At 49.8% G+C, this 20,236-nt stretch overlaps 1 protein-coding gene across 5 annotated transcripts in view; it reads left to right on the top strand.

Annotated features, from left to right (window-relative positions):
• Nucleotides 1-20,236, top strand: part of Adcy3 (adenylate cyclase 3) — an 82,789-nt gene that overhangs the window by 37,877 nt on the left and 24,676 nt on the right. For all 5 annotated transcript variants that reach the window (XM_052186183.1, XM_052186184.1, XM_052186179.1 and 2 more), the window contains exon 3: nt 2,507-2,656. In XM_052186183.1, the coding sequence (XP_052042143.1) occupies nt 2,507-2,656 (150 nt within the window). The remainder of the gene's footprint in view (nt 1-2,506; nt 2,657-20,236) is intronic.

Raw genomic sequence — 20,236 nt, 5'->3', positions numbered from 1 at the left:
TACACAGCCGGGCATTGGTGGTGCACGCCTTTAATTCCAGCACTTGGGAGGCAGAGGCAGGTGGATTTCTGAGTTCGAGGCCAGTGTGGTCTACAGAGTGAGTTCCAGGACAGCCAGGGCTACACAGAGAAACCCTGTCTTGAAAAACAACAACAACAAAAAACCAAACAAACAAAGAAAAACAAAAAAAAAAAAAAAAGAAAGAAAGAAAAAAAAAGAAACACACACACCACAGATGCACAGTCCTGCAAAGTGTCGTCAGGCAGGAGCCTGCGTCCACATTCCTTGAATTAGAGTGTTACTGGTGAGAGCTTGGTTTTCTTGGGCCACCACGCCATAGGGTGCTAACCGTGTCTTTCCCATCTGTTCTTATGAGATGGCCAGGCAGGGAGGCTGGGCCTGCCCATGCTGGGGGGACAAGATGATTTCAGAACTAGTTCTAGCTCTGGCTAGTTGTAGCCAGGGAGAGATGTACAGATACCTTCTCCAGGGCAGGGCTGTGGCTGTAGGGCATCCTTGCCTGCCTGGAGCCCTCTGTTTGGGGACACTGGGTTCGTAGTGAAGACCTAGCCGTACGGGTCCTAGTTGGATGCTACCTCCATGTTCAGGGTCTTTCTTATAAACCTCTCAGAGCCTTAGCCCTAGTGGATACCATACAGAGGAAACTTAAGTGCCAACCTGACTTTGCCGTCCAGTCCTGCCAGTTTGTGGCTCTGTGAGCTTGTGACTGGGCAGAGTCCACAGCCATTTGACCCTGCAGGAGGATGGCCTCTGAGCTGGTGGAGGTTCTCAAGCAGCTTGCTAAACTGACTTTGAGGCCCAGCAGGGTCCATCCATACAACTGGCTTCTGTTCACTGGACACACCTTGGAGCTTTTCAGCTGCTCAGGCTGCTGTAGCCCACTGAGTCTGGCCACTCAGATGGTGGGGCCCGTCAGGGACCCTGGACAGTGACGGGTGGGACTGCCTCGGCCCAAGAGTAACACAGATCTTAGATAGCGAACTATCTACCCAGGAACTTAGGAATCTACCTGCAGTGACTTCTGAGTAGCCCAGACACACAGTCCACCTCCTAAATCATTATTCAGCAACCCTGTGGCAGAACTTCCTGTAGACTCAACACTGCCAACTACCTGTGCCCTCCCTGCCCCACTCTAGGAACGCTCTATAGTGTGTGGTGGTGAGTCCTCAGGGTACTGGGTGACCAACTCTGATTAAATGAAAAACAGCTCAGAGAGGGTGTGGCATAACCAGGAGAGCCCCCCCCCCCAAATGAATGAGAACTCATCCCCATATCTGTCTTCTAAAGCATGCACTTAAAATCCTAGTGCTGCCGGCGCCATCATTTTCCCTGACCCCAGACTCTGCCATGCACGCCATTGAGCTGATCTCCTCTTCCTGTGGGGCCAGAAACTGAAATTCTTAATTTCCTTTCTATCTTGCTTTTCAATGCCAATCTTGTAGGTGGGAGGGAAAGCCACAGCTACTATCTCTTGGTGGCAACTGTCCCCCTTCCCTGTAGGACTTGAGGAACCAGGACAGGGAAAAAAGGACAGCTTCAAGAAGGTGTGGAGGGGGCTGGAGAAAGAGCTCATTGGGTAAGAGCATTGACTACTCTCCAAGACCTGAGTTCAATCCCCAGCACCCACATGGTGGCTCACAACTGTCTATAACTCTAGTTCCAGGGAATCTTCTGTCCTCTTCTGGCCTCCTTGAACACCAAGCATGTACAGGCATATATGCAAGCAAAACACTCTTATACATAAAATGGGGGGAAAAAAAACAAAGAGAGAAAGAGAGAGGCATGGAGCTGGTTCTGGACAAATAGGTAGAGCTGAATCAGGAAGCAGCTTTGCCTGAGAAAGCCCACTCAGGCCAGTGGTCTCAGACCAACAGGGAATAAATACCGGGCCCATCCATGTCAGGTACGGACCTGAAAGCTCAGAGCCAATGAGCAGCTGCTAACACCAGGAGCCATGTGTGATGGGAACAGTCAAGAACCTTATTCAAGGTTCTCGCCACAGGAAACTATTGGGTCTGCAAATGCAGTGGCCTTTTAGGCATGCCTGGGGACCAGGTCACCCAGGGCGGCCACGGTCTTGTACTGGCACTAGGCTTGCGGGCAGTGGGTACTGACTGCCTGCACCTAGTGGGTCCTCACAGCACCCTTTAGCTGGGGTTTCATACATGCTATCGAAACAACTGAGTAGCCTCTCAGGGCGGGGACCGGTTACTGTGTGATGCAGGAGAGGAACAGCCATCTCTCACCAGGCCTTGTAAGCCCCCATGCAAGCCTTTGTGGTCTGTATACCTTCCTGGCCCAGAGCCATGTCTTGTTGATAGTGATTTACAGGGTAGGGTCCACTTAGGGGCCTCTAATGTTGATCACAGTAAGAAGTGTATTGGGCTCCTAAGTCCCAGTTGACCTCGTCAGCCCCACTTCCATGTCCCTGTTTTCCTGAAGATACACAGCGTCAGCCCTGTTTTCTCTCTTCCTTGGCACGTAGATCCTGGCCAACATCTTCCTCTACCTGTGTGCCATCATCGTGGGCATCATGTCCTATTACATGGCGGACCGCAAGCACCGCAAGGCCTTCCTGGAGGCTCGCCAGTCGCTGGAGGTGAAGATGAACCTAGAGGAACAGAGCCAGCAGCAGGTGAGGCTCAGGATTTGGAGGGCCCTGAGATGCGGGTCGGGGATTGGGGCCTGGCTTTGTGCTAAGGGATGGAGTGTGTAAGGAGAGCCTCCTGATGCTGTGGGCTTGTGCAGGGCAAGAACCCATGCAGCCCCTGCCTCCCCTCCCCCATGCTCCCCCCACCTCCGGCTAAGTCAGTTAGGAAGTAGCAGCAGCAGCCCCATCCCTGTGGCCCTCCTGTTTACCTTTCTCCATCTGGAGAAGGGCCTGCTTGTCCCTGCTCTCTGTTTACTGGCTGTGCTCCAGCCTAATCCACACAGAACCATCCTCCCAGTTCCCATGTGACTCAGCCTTTTAGATGGGTTTCCGTCTGGATTCATCTCAAACACTTCTTAAAGGTCTCTAGAAATGACACCCACGAATGTCCTGAAGGTCTGTCTGCTATCTCCCTTCCCTGAAACTGAAGCTAGACCTCCCTGGGCTACATGGCATTTTATGCTGGTGGTGGGTGCAGGCTGGATGGGGTGAATTGGTGCTATAGCTTTCCAGAAGCTTCTAGGCTTTCCCACGAAGGCTGACGGGCCTTTAGTTTTGGGGATCGTCAAATGAGCTCCTGCCCTTTGCCTCATTCCTATTCACTAGATCAGTGGCATGCAACCTGTGGGCTGTGACCGCTTATCAGATATCCTGCACATCAGATATTTAGGTGGCGTTTCATAACAGTGGCAGACTTAGTTATGAAGTAGCAATGAAATAATTTTATGGTGTGTGTGTGTGGGGTCACCACAACATGAGGAACTGTATTAAAGGGTCTCAGCATTGGGAAGATTGAGAACCACTGATCTAGAAGTGGTATTTGAAGGCACAGGAGTCACTTAGCTGATGAGACCCACTTCCCACTCTCTTAGGGTATGTCTTTACCAGTGAGATCTGGAAGCTTCCAACTCAGGCCTTGGAGTCAACTTATTGAGAAAGCAGGATTCATAGGGGGATTTTCCTTGCTTCTGTGGTCAGAAAGGTCCATGATGTGTGGCCCGTGCTGTTCTTAGTGACTTGCTGCAGCCTAGATGTATTTCCCCTTTATGGCTTTATAAAGACGCTGTGTCTAGTGGTGGCATTCCAGAGTCATGGCTGAGACAGCCTGAGAGTTCCTTTATCCCTGAGAGGCTCACTTCCCTCGTCGAGAGCACAGCTGCAGTGTTTGCGCTGCAGGGTTTCTGGAGGGCCAGTCGAGAAGCACACAGGTGGAAATGCTTTGTCACCTGTGAACTTGGGATTGGCCACAGTACCTTTAGGTTCTTATCCCCAGGGCCACCTGCTACCTCTGGCCAGGGCCAGTGCAGAAAGCCTGGGAACTGGCAGTCAGGGTCCTCCTGGCGCACTAGGAGTCTGGGACACCGTGGAACAGCCTAAGGGGGCTGGCACTCCCCTCTGCTGCCTGTCTGCTTGTGCCAGCTAGGTGGAACTCCGCCCCCAGCAAGCAAGCTGAGGTGAGGTAGACAGGAGGGGCGGGCGGTCCTCAGCGGTCACTGAGCACACAGTATGTGTCTGTGAGTGCCCACTAAGAGGAGTGAGTGCAGCCAGGCTGTATCCTGAGTGTGCCCTTAGCCTCTTTTTATTTATTTTTATTTCACATTTATTGGTGTTTTGCCTGCTTGTGTATGTGTGCGCTCTGTGCATGCAGAGCTTAGAGGCACTCTTCTAAAGGGTGTTGGATTCCCTGGAACCGGAGTTACAGGTGTTCTGAGCCCCCATGTGGGTGCAGAGAGTGTCTTGAGTTTTCTGCAAGAGCTCTTAACCACGAAGGCATCTCTCCAACCCAATTTTTTTTTTAAGCTTCCTGAGGCCTCAGTTTCTCTCCCTGCAAAGCTCCCCTCCAGAGACTGTTTTAAGGGTAGTGGGTGCTCTGGTGAACTCTGCAGGAGAAGTCAGTACCCTTTCGACAGAAGGGGTACAACTGCGCCCCCTGTTGGGATTTCAGTGAACTCCTGTTTCCTTAGCAGTTCATGACTGCTTACAGTAGGAAGGGGCCTGACATCTTTATGTCCATACTGTTCGGTTCGCTTGCCAGACTCCCCCTCCCCCTGCTGCCTGGAAGGGCCTGTGTGCATTCTGCACAGTGCAGATGTTCCAGTTCTTCAGGGGAGTTCCAAGAACCTGGGACAATGGGAAGATTTGACTTTGGTCACAGAAAACAGGTGGTTCAGAGTTTATATTGGGTTTTGATAACTTTTGAAGACCCTTTCCACCTACTGAAACTTGTCTGTTTTGTCTGAATTTTCAAAATGTTGACACAACGCTCATGATACTTTCTTGCTTTTGATGGCGAATCATCTGTGAGATTGGCCCTGGTTTTTTGCTCACTGGTAATTTGTGCCTTTACTTTTTCTTTTTCTTTTTTCTCCATCTGCCTTTCTAAGCATCAGGCTCAGGAGCAGTCTCGGCGGCGAGACACCTCATACTCTGCCTCTCACTTTGTGCATTTCTTGTCTGCCATTCATTAATTTATGCTTTTTAGAAACTTTATCGTTTTCTCTGACTTACTTCGTGTCCTCCTTGCCTTCTGTGTAACCTACATGAGTGAGCTTTGACATGTTTTGCTAAAATGTACTCTTAAATTTTTTTTTGTTGTTGTTGTTGTTTTGTGAGACAGGGTTGCTTTACACAGCCCTGGCTGTCTTGGAACTCGCTATGTAGAACAGGTTGGCCTTGAACTCACAGAGATCTGCCTGCCTCTGCCTCCTGAGTGCTGGGATTCAAGCCACCATACTAGGTCTTAAAATATGCATCTGATAGGATACGTTTTTCCTGATCACGCTGCTTTAGCGTATCCTGTGTTTTAAAAGATTTATTTTGTGGATATGGGAGTGCTTGCATGTATGTCTGAGCAGTGTGTGAGGGGCTGGCGCCCGAGGAGGCCAGGAGAGGCGGCAGAGCCTCTAGAACTGAAGCTGCAGGCAGTTGTGAGGCATGGGATGTAGGTGCTGCGAACCAAACTGGGTCCTCCGCAAAGAGCAGCCAACGGACACGCTTAACCACCGAGCCGTTTTGTTTCAGCCCCTCCTACGGTACCTGTGCTTTTTGTTTTGTTTTTTGAAGACAAAGTCTCCTGTAGCCCAGGCTGGCCTCAAGCTCACTATGTAGCCAAGGATGGTCTTGAGTTCTTGTTCCTTCTCCCTCTGCCTCCCAAGTGGTGTGCTGGCGGACATGACAGCGCTCCCAGCCTCCATTTAGTGTGCTATATTTCCACTCCCGTTTAATTCAGACTATTTTCTTATTTTCATCAAAATATATTTGATTCATGAGTTCCCAATTTCTGAACATCTAAGAATTTGTTTAAAATTATGCTTTTGTTATTTTTAGCTTAACTCAGAAAGCATCCATGGGTTTTATTTTGCTACATCAAAGAATAATGTGTGTTCTGCAAAAATGAGTCCAATGTCTTTGGCACAAATATAACTTGTGCTCACATTAAATCAGTGGTTATAAGGAAGACTCTTTAGCAACAGTTTAATTTCAGTTAACTATTTCCTACTGTCCGCTTTCTAGCTACTGTTATGATGTGCTTTAATTCAACATGCATTTAAAGATGGACAGCAAATTATCATGATTGTTTTTTTTTGTTTTTTGTTTTTTTTTGTTTTTTTTTGTTTTTTTTTGAGACAGGGTTTCTCTGTGTAGCCCTGTCTATCCGGGAGCTCACTCTGTAGACCAGGCTGACCTCGAACTCAGAAATCCGCCTGCCTCTGCCTCTGCCTCCCAAGTGCTGGGATTACAGGCGTGCGCCACCACCGCCCGGCTATCATGATTTTCTTATGTGGTTAATATTTACTAGCCACATTCATTTTATTTTCTAACCCCTCTCTATTCTCCTGAGCGTGGAGCTTGAATTTTTATTAGACTATTTGTGGAGGGAGCCCCAGGGAGCACCTGTCCACACCACTGGGCCTCACCCCTGCAACTCACCCCTGAACCTCACCCCTGCACCTCACCCCTGAACCTCACCCCTGCACCTCACCCCTGAGCCTCACCCCTGCACCTCACCCCTGAGCCTCACCCCTGCACCTCACCCCTGAGCCTCACCCCTGCACCTCACCCCTGAGCCTCACCCCTGCACCTCACCCCTGAGCCTCATCCCTGCACCTCACCCCTGAGCCTCATCCCTGAGCCTCACCCCTGAGCCTCACCCCTGAGCCTCATCCCTGAGCCTCATCCCTGTACCTCACCCCTGAGCCTCACCCCTGAGCCTCACCCCTGCACCTCACCCCTGAGCCTCACCCCTGAGCCTCATCCCTGAGCCTCACCCCTGCACCTCACCCCTGAGCCTCATCCCTGCATCTCTCCTCCGATGCTGAGCTGCAAGCACAATGCTATGCAGCTCTCACGCTTGTACCAGGGATCCAGTCAGGTCCTCAGCTCGTGTACAAGCTGGCCTGTGCTTGTATACAACAAGGACCTTATTCATAAGTCCCTAGTTTCTGGTTTTTTTTTTTTAATTAAAATTTTTTACTAATTATTTTATATTATGTGTATTTGTGTTTTGCCTGTTCGTATGTCTTGCACATGCCTGGTGCCCAGGGAGGCCAGAAGAGGTTGTCACATCCCCTGAAACTAGAGTTACAGATGGTTGTGAGATGCCACATAGGTGCTGGGAACTGAGCCCGGATCCTCTTACCCAGCCATAGAGCCATCTTGCTAGAGTTCTTTTCTTTTCTCTTTTAAATACAAAGTCACATTCAGGCTGGCCTAGAGCTAGTGACAATCCTGCCTCAGCCCCCTGGACACTGGGATCATAGGAGTGGCAGTCATGCCTAGCTTCCCGGCTGCCCCAAGTCTTCCGTTATTTTCTTTCTAGCCTCAGGCAGAGCACTTGTGCTGACCTCATTTCTGCTTTCTAATCTTTTCTTTCACAGCTTTGCCAACCAGTCCCTGCCGGTCCTTCTGCCTGTGCCTTAAATACAGGATTTTGTAGCATGTCCCCTGACATGCCAGAGCCAACACTATTGGGAATGTTAATGGTACATTAAGGTGCAAATTCTTTTGGTTTATAATTCTTAAGAGAATGATAGCAAAAGTGATGCAGACTCTTCAGCGGAGAAAGGGATTCCACTGGCACCCCTGGTTCAGGTTCCTGCAGCCACACAGTCTATACAGTCAGACTTAGAAGTTTATAGATAAAAGTAACTTCAGGGGGCTGGAGAGATGGCTCAGTGGTTAAGAGCACTGACTGCTCTTCAAGAGGTTCTGAGTGCAATTCCCAGCAACAACATAGTGGCTCACAACCATCTGTAATGAGATCCGATGCCCTCTTCTGGTATGTCTGAAGACAGCTACACTGTATTCATATACATAAAATAAATAAATCTTTTTTTTTTAAAGTAACTTCAGCACTGTCCCCAAGAGGAAATGCTCTCAATTCATATAGTTTTTAGGCCAAAAAATGTTTTTAAAAGAATTATTAGCTGAGCAGTGGTAGTGCATGCCTTTAATCCCAGCACTTGGGAGGCAGAGGCAGGTGGATTTCTGAGTTCAAGGCCAACCTGGTCTACAGAGTGAGTTCCAGGTCTATTCAGAGAGAAACCCTGTCTCGAAAAACCAAAAAAAAAAAAAAAAAAATTATTATTATTATTTTTGAGATAGGATTGCTCATAGCCTAGGTTAGACTTGAACTTGAAACATAACCAAGGATAACCTTGAACTTGTGATCCTCCTGTCTTTGACTCTCAAGTGCAGGGATTGCAGGCATGGTCTAAAAATCCTCAGTTGGTCCTGGTCCTTCTTGAAGACATTTTCCACAGCATCACTCTCTTTTATTACTGCCTAAGTCCCTGGTTGTCCACGGAAGCCTCTGTTGTTGACTTCCTCTGGGACCTGGCTAGGAATTTGTTTAGTGTTCATATCTTTTTGCTCAGGTCCTGAAACTTCAGCCCTGGTCTTCTGTCATACTGTCTTCTACACCACAGCCGCATGTGGGGAAGAGACTTTGTGTAGTTCGAGTCTGCACTTTTTATTTTCCTCTAAAAAGCTCATAACATGTCTTGTGTAAGAGCTGGATTGTTTTAATTTAATTAGTGTGTGTGTGTGTGTGTGTCTTGTATGCATGTGTGCATGCCTGTGTACATGCACATGGAGGTCAGAGTTACTCTGTTTTGTTCCTTTGAGACAGCATCTCCCACTAAACCTCAAGCTCCCTGTTTGGGTTAGGCTGGCTAGCCAGTGAACTCCCAGCATTCCCCAGTGCCCTCATGGTGGGTTACAGGCATTCATGGCCATGTCTGGCTCTTACGAGTGTGCTGGGTATTCAGGTTCAGGTCCTTAAGCTTGCACATCAAGCATCCTACACCACTGAGCCGCTCCACCAACCTCTGGGTTTTCTTTTCCAGCCTTAATAAAAGTGGTACTCATGGTCCAGACCACAGGTAGATTTACTCAGTGCAGCTCATTAACCACAGGATCCATGGCTGCATTTATGGAAGGGCGTGGCGGGCACAGCAGCAGTCTCTGCAGTGTACTCTGCACGGGCTTTCTTGTGTGAGAGCCAACTTCTGTAGGAGCCTAGCACTGAAACACAGGAGGACCTCTGCACACGACAGCCCCCTGCTCTCTTTTGTTGTGATAACAGAATTGTGAGTAAAAGTGTACTGTCTGGCCACCGAGGCGTGACCTCGCTTCCTGGTAATTTGCTCTGACCTCTAGTTAAACTTTAAAGTTTGACTTCGTCGGTGGAAGCATTTGCTGCCTTTTCAGAGGATCTGAGCTTGGTTCTCAGTACCCACATCAAATGACTCACCACTTCCTCTAGCTACAGCTCCAGGAGATCAGATGCCCTCTGCTGGCTTCTGCGGACACATGTACACACACACACACACACACACACACACCCCTACAGCTCCAGGAGATCAGATGCCCTCTGCTGGCTTCTGCAGACACATGTACACACACACACACACACACACACACACACACACACACCTACGGCTCCAGGAGATCAGATGCCCTCTACTGGCTTCTGCGGACACATGTGTATACACACACACACACACACACACAGACACACACACACACACAGACACACACACACACACACACACACACACACACACACACCTTGACTTCAAGTCTCTGGTTAAATAGACCATTCTGTTTAGGTCTGAGATCTCTCAGCCGTAGTATCTGAAATAGAGAGCGTCTGCATTTCTCTTGAATTTTGGCTCTGTCTTCTGGCATTTTTCTCTTTTAAACTAAATGCTGTGTATGCACGGTTGACTCTGAGTAGCACCATATCTCTTACCTTCCTCAGTGGATATCTGTTGTTGGAACGGATCACACTTACAGCAGTTGGAGAACTCTTCTGCTCTTAGGAAACAGTTCTCCTGAGGCTGGCCCTCTTCTTAAGGGGCAGGGCTTGAGTCTTCTGCTGACACGCTGTGGCTAGTCTTCTGTCTGTGCCTCAGTTTCTAGCATTTGGTTCTTGCCCCTGCACAGGCTCAGGAGGAACAGAGTACTGGGAGTCAGACTTGTGTTCCAGCTCTCCATCCTCCAGCGTCTCAGACCTGTTGTTCTGTGTAGAGTCTTCGTGCTCCAAGTCTCATTTCATCATTGCCCTCTGTTCCTGGCCTCAGGGGAAAGATGGCAGAGCGGATTAGGTTCACCTATTTATGTTTCTTTTTCCTGTAAGGTCTTAGCTCCTCATGTCTTAACAACTGTGATGTTTCTTATTGCTTGAGAGAGCTAGAATTTATGTGTGTGCAGTGTCTATATGACTGTGTGTGCGCGTGTGTGTCTGTAAGCCAGGGAACAAGCTCAGGTATTGACCCCTCCCTTAAAAAAAAAAAAAAAAGACAGGGTCTCTCACTGGTCCAGAACTTGAAATTTGGGTAGGTTAGGTAGGCTGGGCTAGATGGGGCTAGGCTGGTTGGTCAGAAAGCCTCAGGGATTTGACTGTCTTTGTCTCCTCAGTATGGGCCTTATGAGCATGTATGACCATGTGTGGGTTTTTCATGTGGGTTTTGGGGATAGAACTCAGACCCTCACACTCTCAAGATAAGCCAACGTCTCAGCCCTTCTAGCCATTTTTTTTTAAGAACAGTACAGTTCAGCAGCACCAAGTCCATGTTCAGTGTTAGGCAGCATGTCATCCCAAACATAAAGGAATCCTGCCTGTTCACTTTGGACTCCTCATTCCCCAGCCTCTGGCGGCCACCGTGAAGCCACCTACTGTAGGTGTCTCCTAAGTAGAAGCTGACAGTAACCGACCTCTTACATCCGGCTTGTCGTGTTGGTTAGCTCACCCGTGTGTGGCAGGTGCAGAACCCCCTCCTCTCACAGGCAGCATTATGCCGTTGCAGACCACAGCTTAGCCACCGGGACCTTTGGGTGGCGTATCCATTGAGCATCCTTCTGTCTGTGGTGAATGATGTCACTGTGAACACTGGTACCCAGAGTGGAATTGCTGGGTCACATGACACCACTGTGTTTAGCTTTTCAAGGCCTTGCATGTTTTTAATGTTAATAAACATTGCCAAATCATCTCATATACAGGTTCAAACAATTTATATTCCTTTTAGTGATGAATGAGAGTGCACTTAGAGTCTTACATTTCTCTTGTTTATCTAGAAAATACTTTTTTGCCCTTGGAACCCCTGATGCCCTAGAGACTGTTCTTGCTCTTGTTCATGAAGTCAGCAGACCCAGCCCCTCCCTTCCACACCCTATCCCTATGTGCTTCCTCGTATGTGACTGACAGCAGTATCTGTACCACAGGGGACCAGCCTCACCCCTCACCCTGTGCTAATGGCCTCAGATCTAAATCAAGCGCTTGCGCCAGCTTTCTTGGGACAGCGGGGTCTAGCTTTCCCTGTGACCTTGGGGATACACCTCTTTGTTTTCAGTGAAAAACTGGGATTAAAGAATCATTGTCTTGGATTGATTGGGAAGCACAGGAAGTAAGAAGGTAGACGTAAGCTTAAAAACTGTGAAGTCCTTTGACGCTGTTGACTACGAGGACATGCTGGCCCCGGGACACGCTGGCTGGAGGAGGGCTGAGGAGGAGGCTGGTAGTTGGTGGAGAGGGTACCTTTCTCCTCCGGTCCAGTCAGGACAGTGGTTTCTCTCTCTGGGCGTCAGGGCTGACTGTACACAGGAGCCAAAGCCAGAGCGGCTTGGATCCAAGTGCAGGTCTCCATCTGCTTTCCTCTGTCAGAGCCCCTGGAATGGATGGAAAGATGACAGACGGGGACACTTGGGACAAAGAGCAGTAGGAGCAGGCAGAAGCAGGTTTGGATGCAGGCCCTCCCCCTCTCCTCCCTTTTAAGGAGAAGCCACTTGAAGTCCCTGCCACACCGAATATCTGTGCAGTCCTTGTGTAAATGTCAGTTCTGAGGCCAGATGAGGTCCTTGGAGAATGCAGCAGTCAGGGCCATGTCTCATGCGACAGTGTCTGCTTGTATCAAGTGCTTTCTGAAGTGATTTTGTGGCACAGGCTGTGCCCTGCCCCTGAGGTTGCGAGGCCCCCTCAGCCAGTGTCCTCTTCCCCTCATCTTCCTCCTCTGCCACTGCAGGGACCCTGCCCAGGTGTCTCTGGGTCCAGTCCCTTTGCCACTGTCTCCATGAAGGTGTCCCGCTTCCTGCTTGGGATGAAGGCGGGACAGAGTTATGGCTCCCAGGAAGGGATGCCGTGGCCCAGTCCTTTCGCACACAGACATCCCCTCCCACATTTTCACAGGGAGGCATGTCTCAGGTGACAGATGGGTGGAGACAGAAAGTAGGTAAGAGAGTTCAGGAACAATGTAGTTTGGCCCCATGGCTGGTCTTGGCCCTGCGTCCCTGCAGAGCAGAGCTCTGTCTGGCCAGCTCCAAAGCCTTATTGATGTGTCTTTCTGAGCATGATTCTGGCATGCAAAGGGATTCGGGCCAGACATCGTGGGTGGTCCAGGAGCTGGATGGAGTAGAGCTACCTGACTGGACTTGGGGTCTCTCTCTGGTCTCCCCTCAGCTCCATGGGCATGTTAGTCTGGAGCCCGGGCCCCAGAGGGAGGAACTTTCATTATTTGTTGTGATTCCCATGTGACCTTACTTTGGGGATTAGTTTGGGACTTTGAGAGTTGCTAAGCACCCCAACTGGCACCTGGCAACAGAGGCACCCAGAACATCACACCTGTTGCCAGGCACAAACTCCAGAATCATGAGGTACCTGAATCACCCCAGAAGCACTTCCCAGGCAGGAAAATGATGGATGAGGAATGAGGGGTGTGGAGAGGTGACAAGGGAGGTGGCCAGCCAGGCTTGCACTTCCTCAGACCATGCCCTATCCTTCAGAGGGGGGCGGGGAAGGGCTGCTCTCAGTCCCCACCCCTACCCCCACCCCCACCCCCAGCACTTAGGAAGCTGCATCCAGGCTCCAGTGGGAAATGCTGGGTATGCAGGGCTTTCCACGGTCACTACCTGTGTGCCCTAGGAATCATGGCTTAAGGGACACAACTTGTGTGGTGCCCACAGGTGAACAGCTGCCGTAACCTGCTTCTCAGACTGCCTCTGCCTGGGTCGTGATCCTTCATGTGAGGTCTGCTGCTGTTCTGAGCCAGGACTTTACCTGTGGGGAAAGCTCCCTCCTGCTTGCCACAGGATTGGGTTTCTCTCCCAGAGCTGAGGACTGCACTGCTTCATAGGCTCAGTGTCTGAATATCCTTGTCCTCCGACCTTTACCTGCTTACCTCAAGTCCTTTGGCTGTTAGGCCTTGTTCTCTTGGAGGCCATGGTGGGCGGAGGGGGGAGAATCAGGTTTCTAGTACCAACCCCAAAGTTGTCCTGGCAACAGTGAGGTGGGGTGATGGGCCTGCTTCTTTGGGGAGCTGCTTAGTTGGCCTAGAGCCCTGGCACCTCCCCTCTCCACAAGGGTGTGGTCTCCCTCTAGGCGCTGGACCTCAGTGTCCACAGTGTTGAAAATGGGTGGGTCATCTGATAGGGCCACAGATGTCCCTTCTCCAGCAGTAATTTGGAAATACACTTCCATTTTAGCTTCTAAATAGAAACGTTGTTAAATACAGTTAATATCTTTAGCTTTTGGTTTAGCTTTGAAATCACCTGAAAAGCCAGAAGGTGCCTTCTCTATGTTGTACGGTAGCTATCAGTTTCTCTCTTGCTTCCAGTCTTGACCAGTACTGAGGGCAGCCTATCCTTCCTCAGCAGCCGGGCATCTGTGGTCTGTGGTCTGTGGTCTGTGGCCAGGGCTGGGAGTGTCTCCTATCTGGCTGAGGGAGTGAAGTCGTGACTAGTAATCCAGGTAGTCTATTAAATGCCTACTCCTCTACAGCAACCTGGTTTTTGTTTTTGTTTTTTTGATTTTTTTGTTTTGTTTTTTAATGACCATGCCAAGTCTCTGTAAATTTTTCCCTCTTGAGACAAGTCTCACTCTGTGGCCCAGGCTAGCCTTGAACTCAGGGCGTTCTTGCCTCAGCCTTCCTGTACGGGCATTACAGGTGTGAATGAGCCGCCATGCTGGACTTCTGAGCGAGACTTAGATTCCCATTGTAGCTGCACCGTTTGGCACTTGGCCCTGAGAGGTTCCTTATGTGCTCTGAGCCCCAGCTTGTCTGCGAAGGGGGAATAGAGGATAGGACGGTTAAGAAGTCTGAGAGAGGCTGGGAGATGGCTCAGCGGGTAAGAGCAGCTACTGTCATTGCAGATGAACTGAGTTCATGGTCCCAATGCCCGTGTCAGGGGGCCCACAACTGCCAGCTCCAAGGGATCCAATGCCTTCTTCAGTGGTCTCTGCAGGCTCCTACATGCATATACATACTGGCAGGCAGCAGGCAGACAGACAGACAGACACACACACACACACACACACACACACACACACACACAGAGTAAGCGTACATTCAGATCACAAGTACCCAGGGCTCCCTTCCAGGAGGACATGGTCCTAAGCATAGATTCTGCAGGGACGGCTGACAGAAAATACATCAGTGTGAGCCACAGAGCAGGGAGAGGGACTTGCCAGGAGCCACAGGCAGAAGGAAGCTGCTGTTAGTATCTTGAGCCAGGGAAAGCTTTCTTGAGGTAGAGTGGGGTGGAGACCTGAAGGCGGCGAGCAGCCAGCCGTGCAGGGGGAGGCAGCATGGGACAGAACCTGCGGTGCGTCCACAGAACCTGAGGAACACAGCACTATGGGACAGGAGATGGGAGTGGGGCGTGTCCACGGGACAGGAGCACAGTACAGTGGGACCAGAGAAGAGGGAGAGGCCGTGGTCCTGTGAGCCACAGCCTGGAGCCTGCAGTCCTGGCAAGAGCCTTGGCTTAGTGCTGAAGGGAGCTAGGACTAGCCATCCCAGGAATTCAGACACTGTAGCTGTTGATGGGGAAGAGATAGCCGGGGAAGCAGGGAGATCAGCAGGGTGTAGCAGCCCAGATCAGGACCATGATGGTAGAGTGCTAAGTACAAGGAGGACCTAGGTGCATCCTGAAGGCAGAGCTGGCCAGCTTCACAGCTAGGTGGACCAGAAAGTGGGGAATTGAGGACAGAGAGGGGCTTATTGGGATAGGGTAGGCTGTGGTTAAGTTTGAGGTGCTTCTGAATATCATAATGGAGGGGGAAGCATCCCACACGGGCACTTTCAGTGAATAGAGCTAGTTCTGTGAATTAACCACACAGCTGGTAGGTTTGAGGCTGAGACCCACGTTTGTGGACTTTTGCATGGGCCCTGCTGGGCTGAGAGGGTAAGATAGGACCTTCTAATGTGTTGGTGGGCTCAGCAGAAGCTGTTGATCACGCAGCTCCTGGCAAGCCATTGATTGCTTCCACCAGGGTCTTAGGATAGACAGGTTGTTCCTGAACAGCCTGGCTCCGACCTTCTCTCTGGCCCAGAGTCACTGGGGCTTAGCAGAAGCTAGTCGGTGCCTCACCATTCCAGTCAGGAGTGCCATGGTCTGCCTGGTATAGACCATGATGTGATGCATCCAAATTAACAGTGGGTATAGGTTCCTGGGGTATAAGGAACCCCGATCTATGTGGGGTTGTGCATGGGATAAACATGGTCCTGTGACTTGGTTAGATAAGCATTAAGAAAGAAGAGTTCAGAGTGTAAAATGAAGTGCATGATGAGGTAAAGGTGAAGGGTCAGGAAAAGCAGAGGGATGAGGGGCTCAGTGGTGACTACGGAAATACAAAGTAGTTGGAACTGGTCTTAAAACCTAATGATTCTTAGGGCTGGGGAGACGGCTCAGCAGTTAGGAGCACCTACTGTTCTTGGAGGAGGCCATCAGCAGTAACTACAGTTCCAATGTGATGTCCTCTTGTGGCCTTCATGGGCACTGCACACATGTGGTACACATTCATACACGCAGGCAACACACTCATGCATAATACATGTTAAACATTTATAAAGAACATGATTCTTTCGGAGCTTTTCAAGAAGAAAGGAGGAGGAGGAGAAGAAAAAGAAGAAGAAAGGAGCTGGTGAATAGGAGCTGTCAGAAAGTAGTTGATCTGGGTCATAGAGCAGTTGTGTGTGTAGGGGGGGCATGTGCTTGCTCTGTGTGTGTTTATCTCCATGTGTTTGTGTGTGCACAAATCTGTATGCATATGCATGTTTGTCTCTGTGTATTTGTGTCCCTATACATATGTGTATGTATAAATGTGCATGTTTGTGTATATTTATGTGTCTATGCATGTGTGTATGTGTATGCACATGAGTATATGTGTATATATGTATATGTGTGTGTGTGTGATTGTCTCTGTGTGTATTTGTGTCTGCGTGTGTGTGTGTGTGTGTGTGTGTGTGTGTGTGATAGGGGACTGTTGTGTGGTGGACAGTTTTCATTGGAGGAATGTTCTATGTTCTCAGTGTGGAAGAGACTGGTGTGTCAGACCAGCCGACACTGACTTGGGGACAGAGCTGGAGGGGGTGGCTGTTACAGTAACGGAAAGCAGGAGCGCATTTGGAAGGCATGCTAGTGAGGGCTACTCTTCCTTGAGGAGTTGGCACAAAGAGGGATAGAAGCCTTGTCCAGGTGGGAGTGTGTCTGCATTGTTTTCTGGGGCCACCATGCCCAGCATGGTGTTAAGCTGTCTTTTTCTGGGTCCGTGATAGAGCGGATGATGTGAGGTAGGTACCAGGTCAGACTCTGCAGACACTCTCCCCAGCCATGCGCACATGTGACCAGCACATCCCTGTTAGCACAGGGCTCAGCTAGACTTAGTTGTCTTAAAGCTATCTGTTTAACACAGAAGCCACTAGCCATAGGTAACTGTTTAAACTTCGACTGATTTCAACTAAAAGTCAGTTCCCCTAGTTGAATTTGTAAACCACGAGGGTCTTATGTAGCCTTGGTTAGCCTCAGCCTTGCCTGGTTTAGGTGGTGCTGAGGACTGAACCCAGAGCTTTATGCATGCTAGGCAGGGACTCTCTCACTAAGCCGTGTCCTCAGCCACAGTTACCCAGGCTTATTGGTCAATATCTGTGTGCTCAGAGGCTGCATATGACTCGTGGCTACCATATTGGCTAGCACAGACTCAGAGCATTTCTGTGACTCAGGAAGTTTGGTCAGAGCTCTTCTAGAAGATGATAGCTTGTCTCTTAGGCCATGTCTCCTCCTTGATGGCTCATTCACTCACTAAACCTCTGAGGAATACCTGCTCTGTGCCAGATTGGCTCGGTGAGGATGGCAGGTACATACAACTTAGGACCCCGTGGGCTGTCTCCTGAGATTGCAGCCATCTTGGCCTGTGCAGTTTCCCTGTCTCTAGACAGCATTTGGGAGCCCAAGTCTATGACCAGGGGTGCTGCATGGTCAGCAATGAAGAGAATAAAACATTCCTGCCCTGAGGTACTGGTCCTTCCTGACCTGATGTTTATCTTCCTGCACTTGCAAGGATGACCAGCGACTAGCCACTGAATGTCTGAGTTTGTGACTACATCATTCTACAAGGACAATAGCCTGCAGTTTCCAGATTTTCCACACTGGTCCTCTCCTAGGGAGGAGCTGAGATATTTGGACTTTGACCTCACTTCCTGCATTTCATAGCCTCCTCTGCACAGAGGGTCAGGCCAGAATGGGCGCTCGGAGGGATTCAGTGTCCTTTTAGCTTCCAAATGGCCTAGAAGCTGCAAGAATTTGGGTATTTGGATAGATCGGAAACAGGACCAAGATATATTTGGCTAAGCAGTTGCAGGCTTGCTTACAGTGGTAAGTATGTGGGTGGGTAGGTATACAAATACACAGCATGTGGGTAGGATACGTGGGTTAAGCAAGCTCACACCCATCTTTCAAAAGTATACTTCTTCCATCTCACAGACACTGTATACTCAACATCCATGCCACCAGGGCCACACACACTTGTGCATACACACTCTCTCACACACACTCACACATACACTCACATACACACACGTACACACTCTCTCACAACAAATACTCTTACATATATACACTCACACACTCATATACTCATACATACTGTCTCACACACATACTCATACATATATTCACACACATAAACACTCTCTCACACATATATGCACTCACATACTCTCATACACACATTCTCTCTCTCTCTCTCTCTCTCACACACACACACACACACACATACACACACACACACACACACACACACACACACACACACACACACACACACACACACACAGAGTCCCCCCACCAGATTCCTTTGCTATCATAGTCTCTCCTCTCTTACAAGGCTGTTGCAGACACTTGGCCTCTCACCAGCAGTTCATTTATCCAAATCCCTCTTGGCTTCCTTGCTGTAATTAACTCCTGAACGCCTCATCAGAGTGTCAACTCTAACAACTGAGGGCCCCTGGGACAATGCTGGCCTCCTTCCTCCAACTCAGTCCTGAGCCAGAACTCTGAGTCACTGCTGACAAGGCCCTGACTGGGTCCTTGTGAGCTTGGTGGAGGCTTTGCTGACAGACTTCACCTTGACATAGCCAGGCACTGTTTACACAAGCGACCCTGGCCTGCGTTAGCAGGCAAGGACCCTGCCTAGGCTGCTGTGGCCTTTTCTCTGAGGTACAGGCCTTACTACCTCCGCCTCTGTTAGTCCTGTACTCTGAGGTGTGTTGGCACACTGTTTAAGACAAACCTGGGGTGCTTCTCCCCCAAATCTGAGGGCTTTTTAAAAAAATTTTTTTTTCGAGACAGGGTTTCTCTGTGTAGCCCTGGCTGTCCTGGAGCTCACTCTGTAGACCAGGCTGGCCTTGAACTCAGAAATCCACCTGCCTCTGCCTCCCAAGTGCTGGGATTTAAGGCGTGTGCCACCACCGCCCAGCTGAGGGCTTTTTGCTTTTACCCTGTAGGCCTCCCAGAGTTCAAGTCTTTCTCTGTAGACTGTCCTTTTTCCTAGACAGGGCCAGGCCCTTCACTTGTCCTCACCTGTAACCATTAGGGCAGAACTGAGGAGAAACTCAGCTGACTCTCAGGCTTTGGTTAGTTCACCACCCTTGGACCAGCCCCCACCTCCAGCTTAGCACCCACAATCCTTCTCACCAGGCTTCAGGAATCCCCCCTCCCAGGCCAACACATTCTTTGTACTGTGACAAAAAAGCATCCTTCCTTCTCAGAAAGCATCTGCTTCCTTATCAGCCTTCGTCTGAGGCCCCCAAAGGAAGTCTCATGTCTTCTCCACACAGCACCTTTGCTCAGACCTGAGGTGGACTCTGGGATCCCTGCTAGTCCTCCCACCCCGCCCAGCGTCTCAGCCCCTCAGCCACAGCAGGAGCTTGCTCCTTGCTTCCTGCTCACTTCCTGAGGGAAGCCAGAGTGTGTGCAGGGAAGGACCAGGTGAAGGCGCAGGCCCAGGCGCGAGGGGCAGGTTTCCATGACTCCTCATGCTGTGAAGTCATTCAGAATCTACCAGCATGGCCCATGTCAGCGTTTCCTCTCCCCGATTACTGTACCTCTTCTGTTCTGTTCCTCCACAGCTGGTCTGGGGACTTAGAGGGGTATTATAACGTTCACACCGTCTGAATGGCACCCTGTCCATTTCACCAGATCACCCTGGAGTAAAATCTGTATTAACCACAGTCCTGTGAGGGGGAACTAGAACTAGGAAAGGGGAAATCATTTGGAATGTAAACAAAGAATATAGAAAATTAAAAAAAAAATATATATATATATAATAAAACCACCACAGTCCTGGTGGCATAACCAACTTTTCTGTGACTTTTTTCCCTCTGTAAAGTTTTATACTTTGAACAATGGAAAGAGGCTGTGAGGGCTCAAAGCCTAAACCCAGAAGTGCTTTCCTAAGGCGAGAGGCCTTGGCAGCCTCATCCAGGATCAGGGAACCCTGACCTCTTGAAGCATGACCCCCACCTGCTGCCCACCCCATCTCCCTGCCTGCCTGCCTTCCTGAGATTATGTAACCCAGACTGACCTCAGACTTGCTGTATAGTTAAGACTGGCCTTATACTTCCGACCTTCCTGCTTCTACCTTTCTGGTGCTGGGATTATAGGCTTTTATGAAGAGTGTGTGTGAGTGTGTGTGAGTGTGTGTGTGTGTGTGTGTTCACATGCTCCTGTATTCTTTTGTACAGAGGCCAGAGGGTAACCTTGGGTATCATGTTTAGGAATGGAATGCTG

Source organism: Apodemus sylvaticus, chromosome 6 (assembly GCF_947179515.1).
Source record: "Apodemus sylvaticus chromosome 6, mApoSyl1.1, whole genome shotgun sequence".
In the NCBI taxonomy this organism is placed as follows: Eukaryota; Metazoa; Chordata; class Mammalia; order Rodentia; family Muridae; genus Apodemus; species Apodemus sylvaticus.
This window is presented reverse-complemented; position numbering and strand designations above follow the sequence as displayed.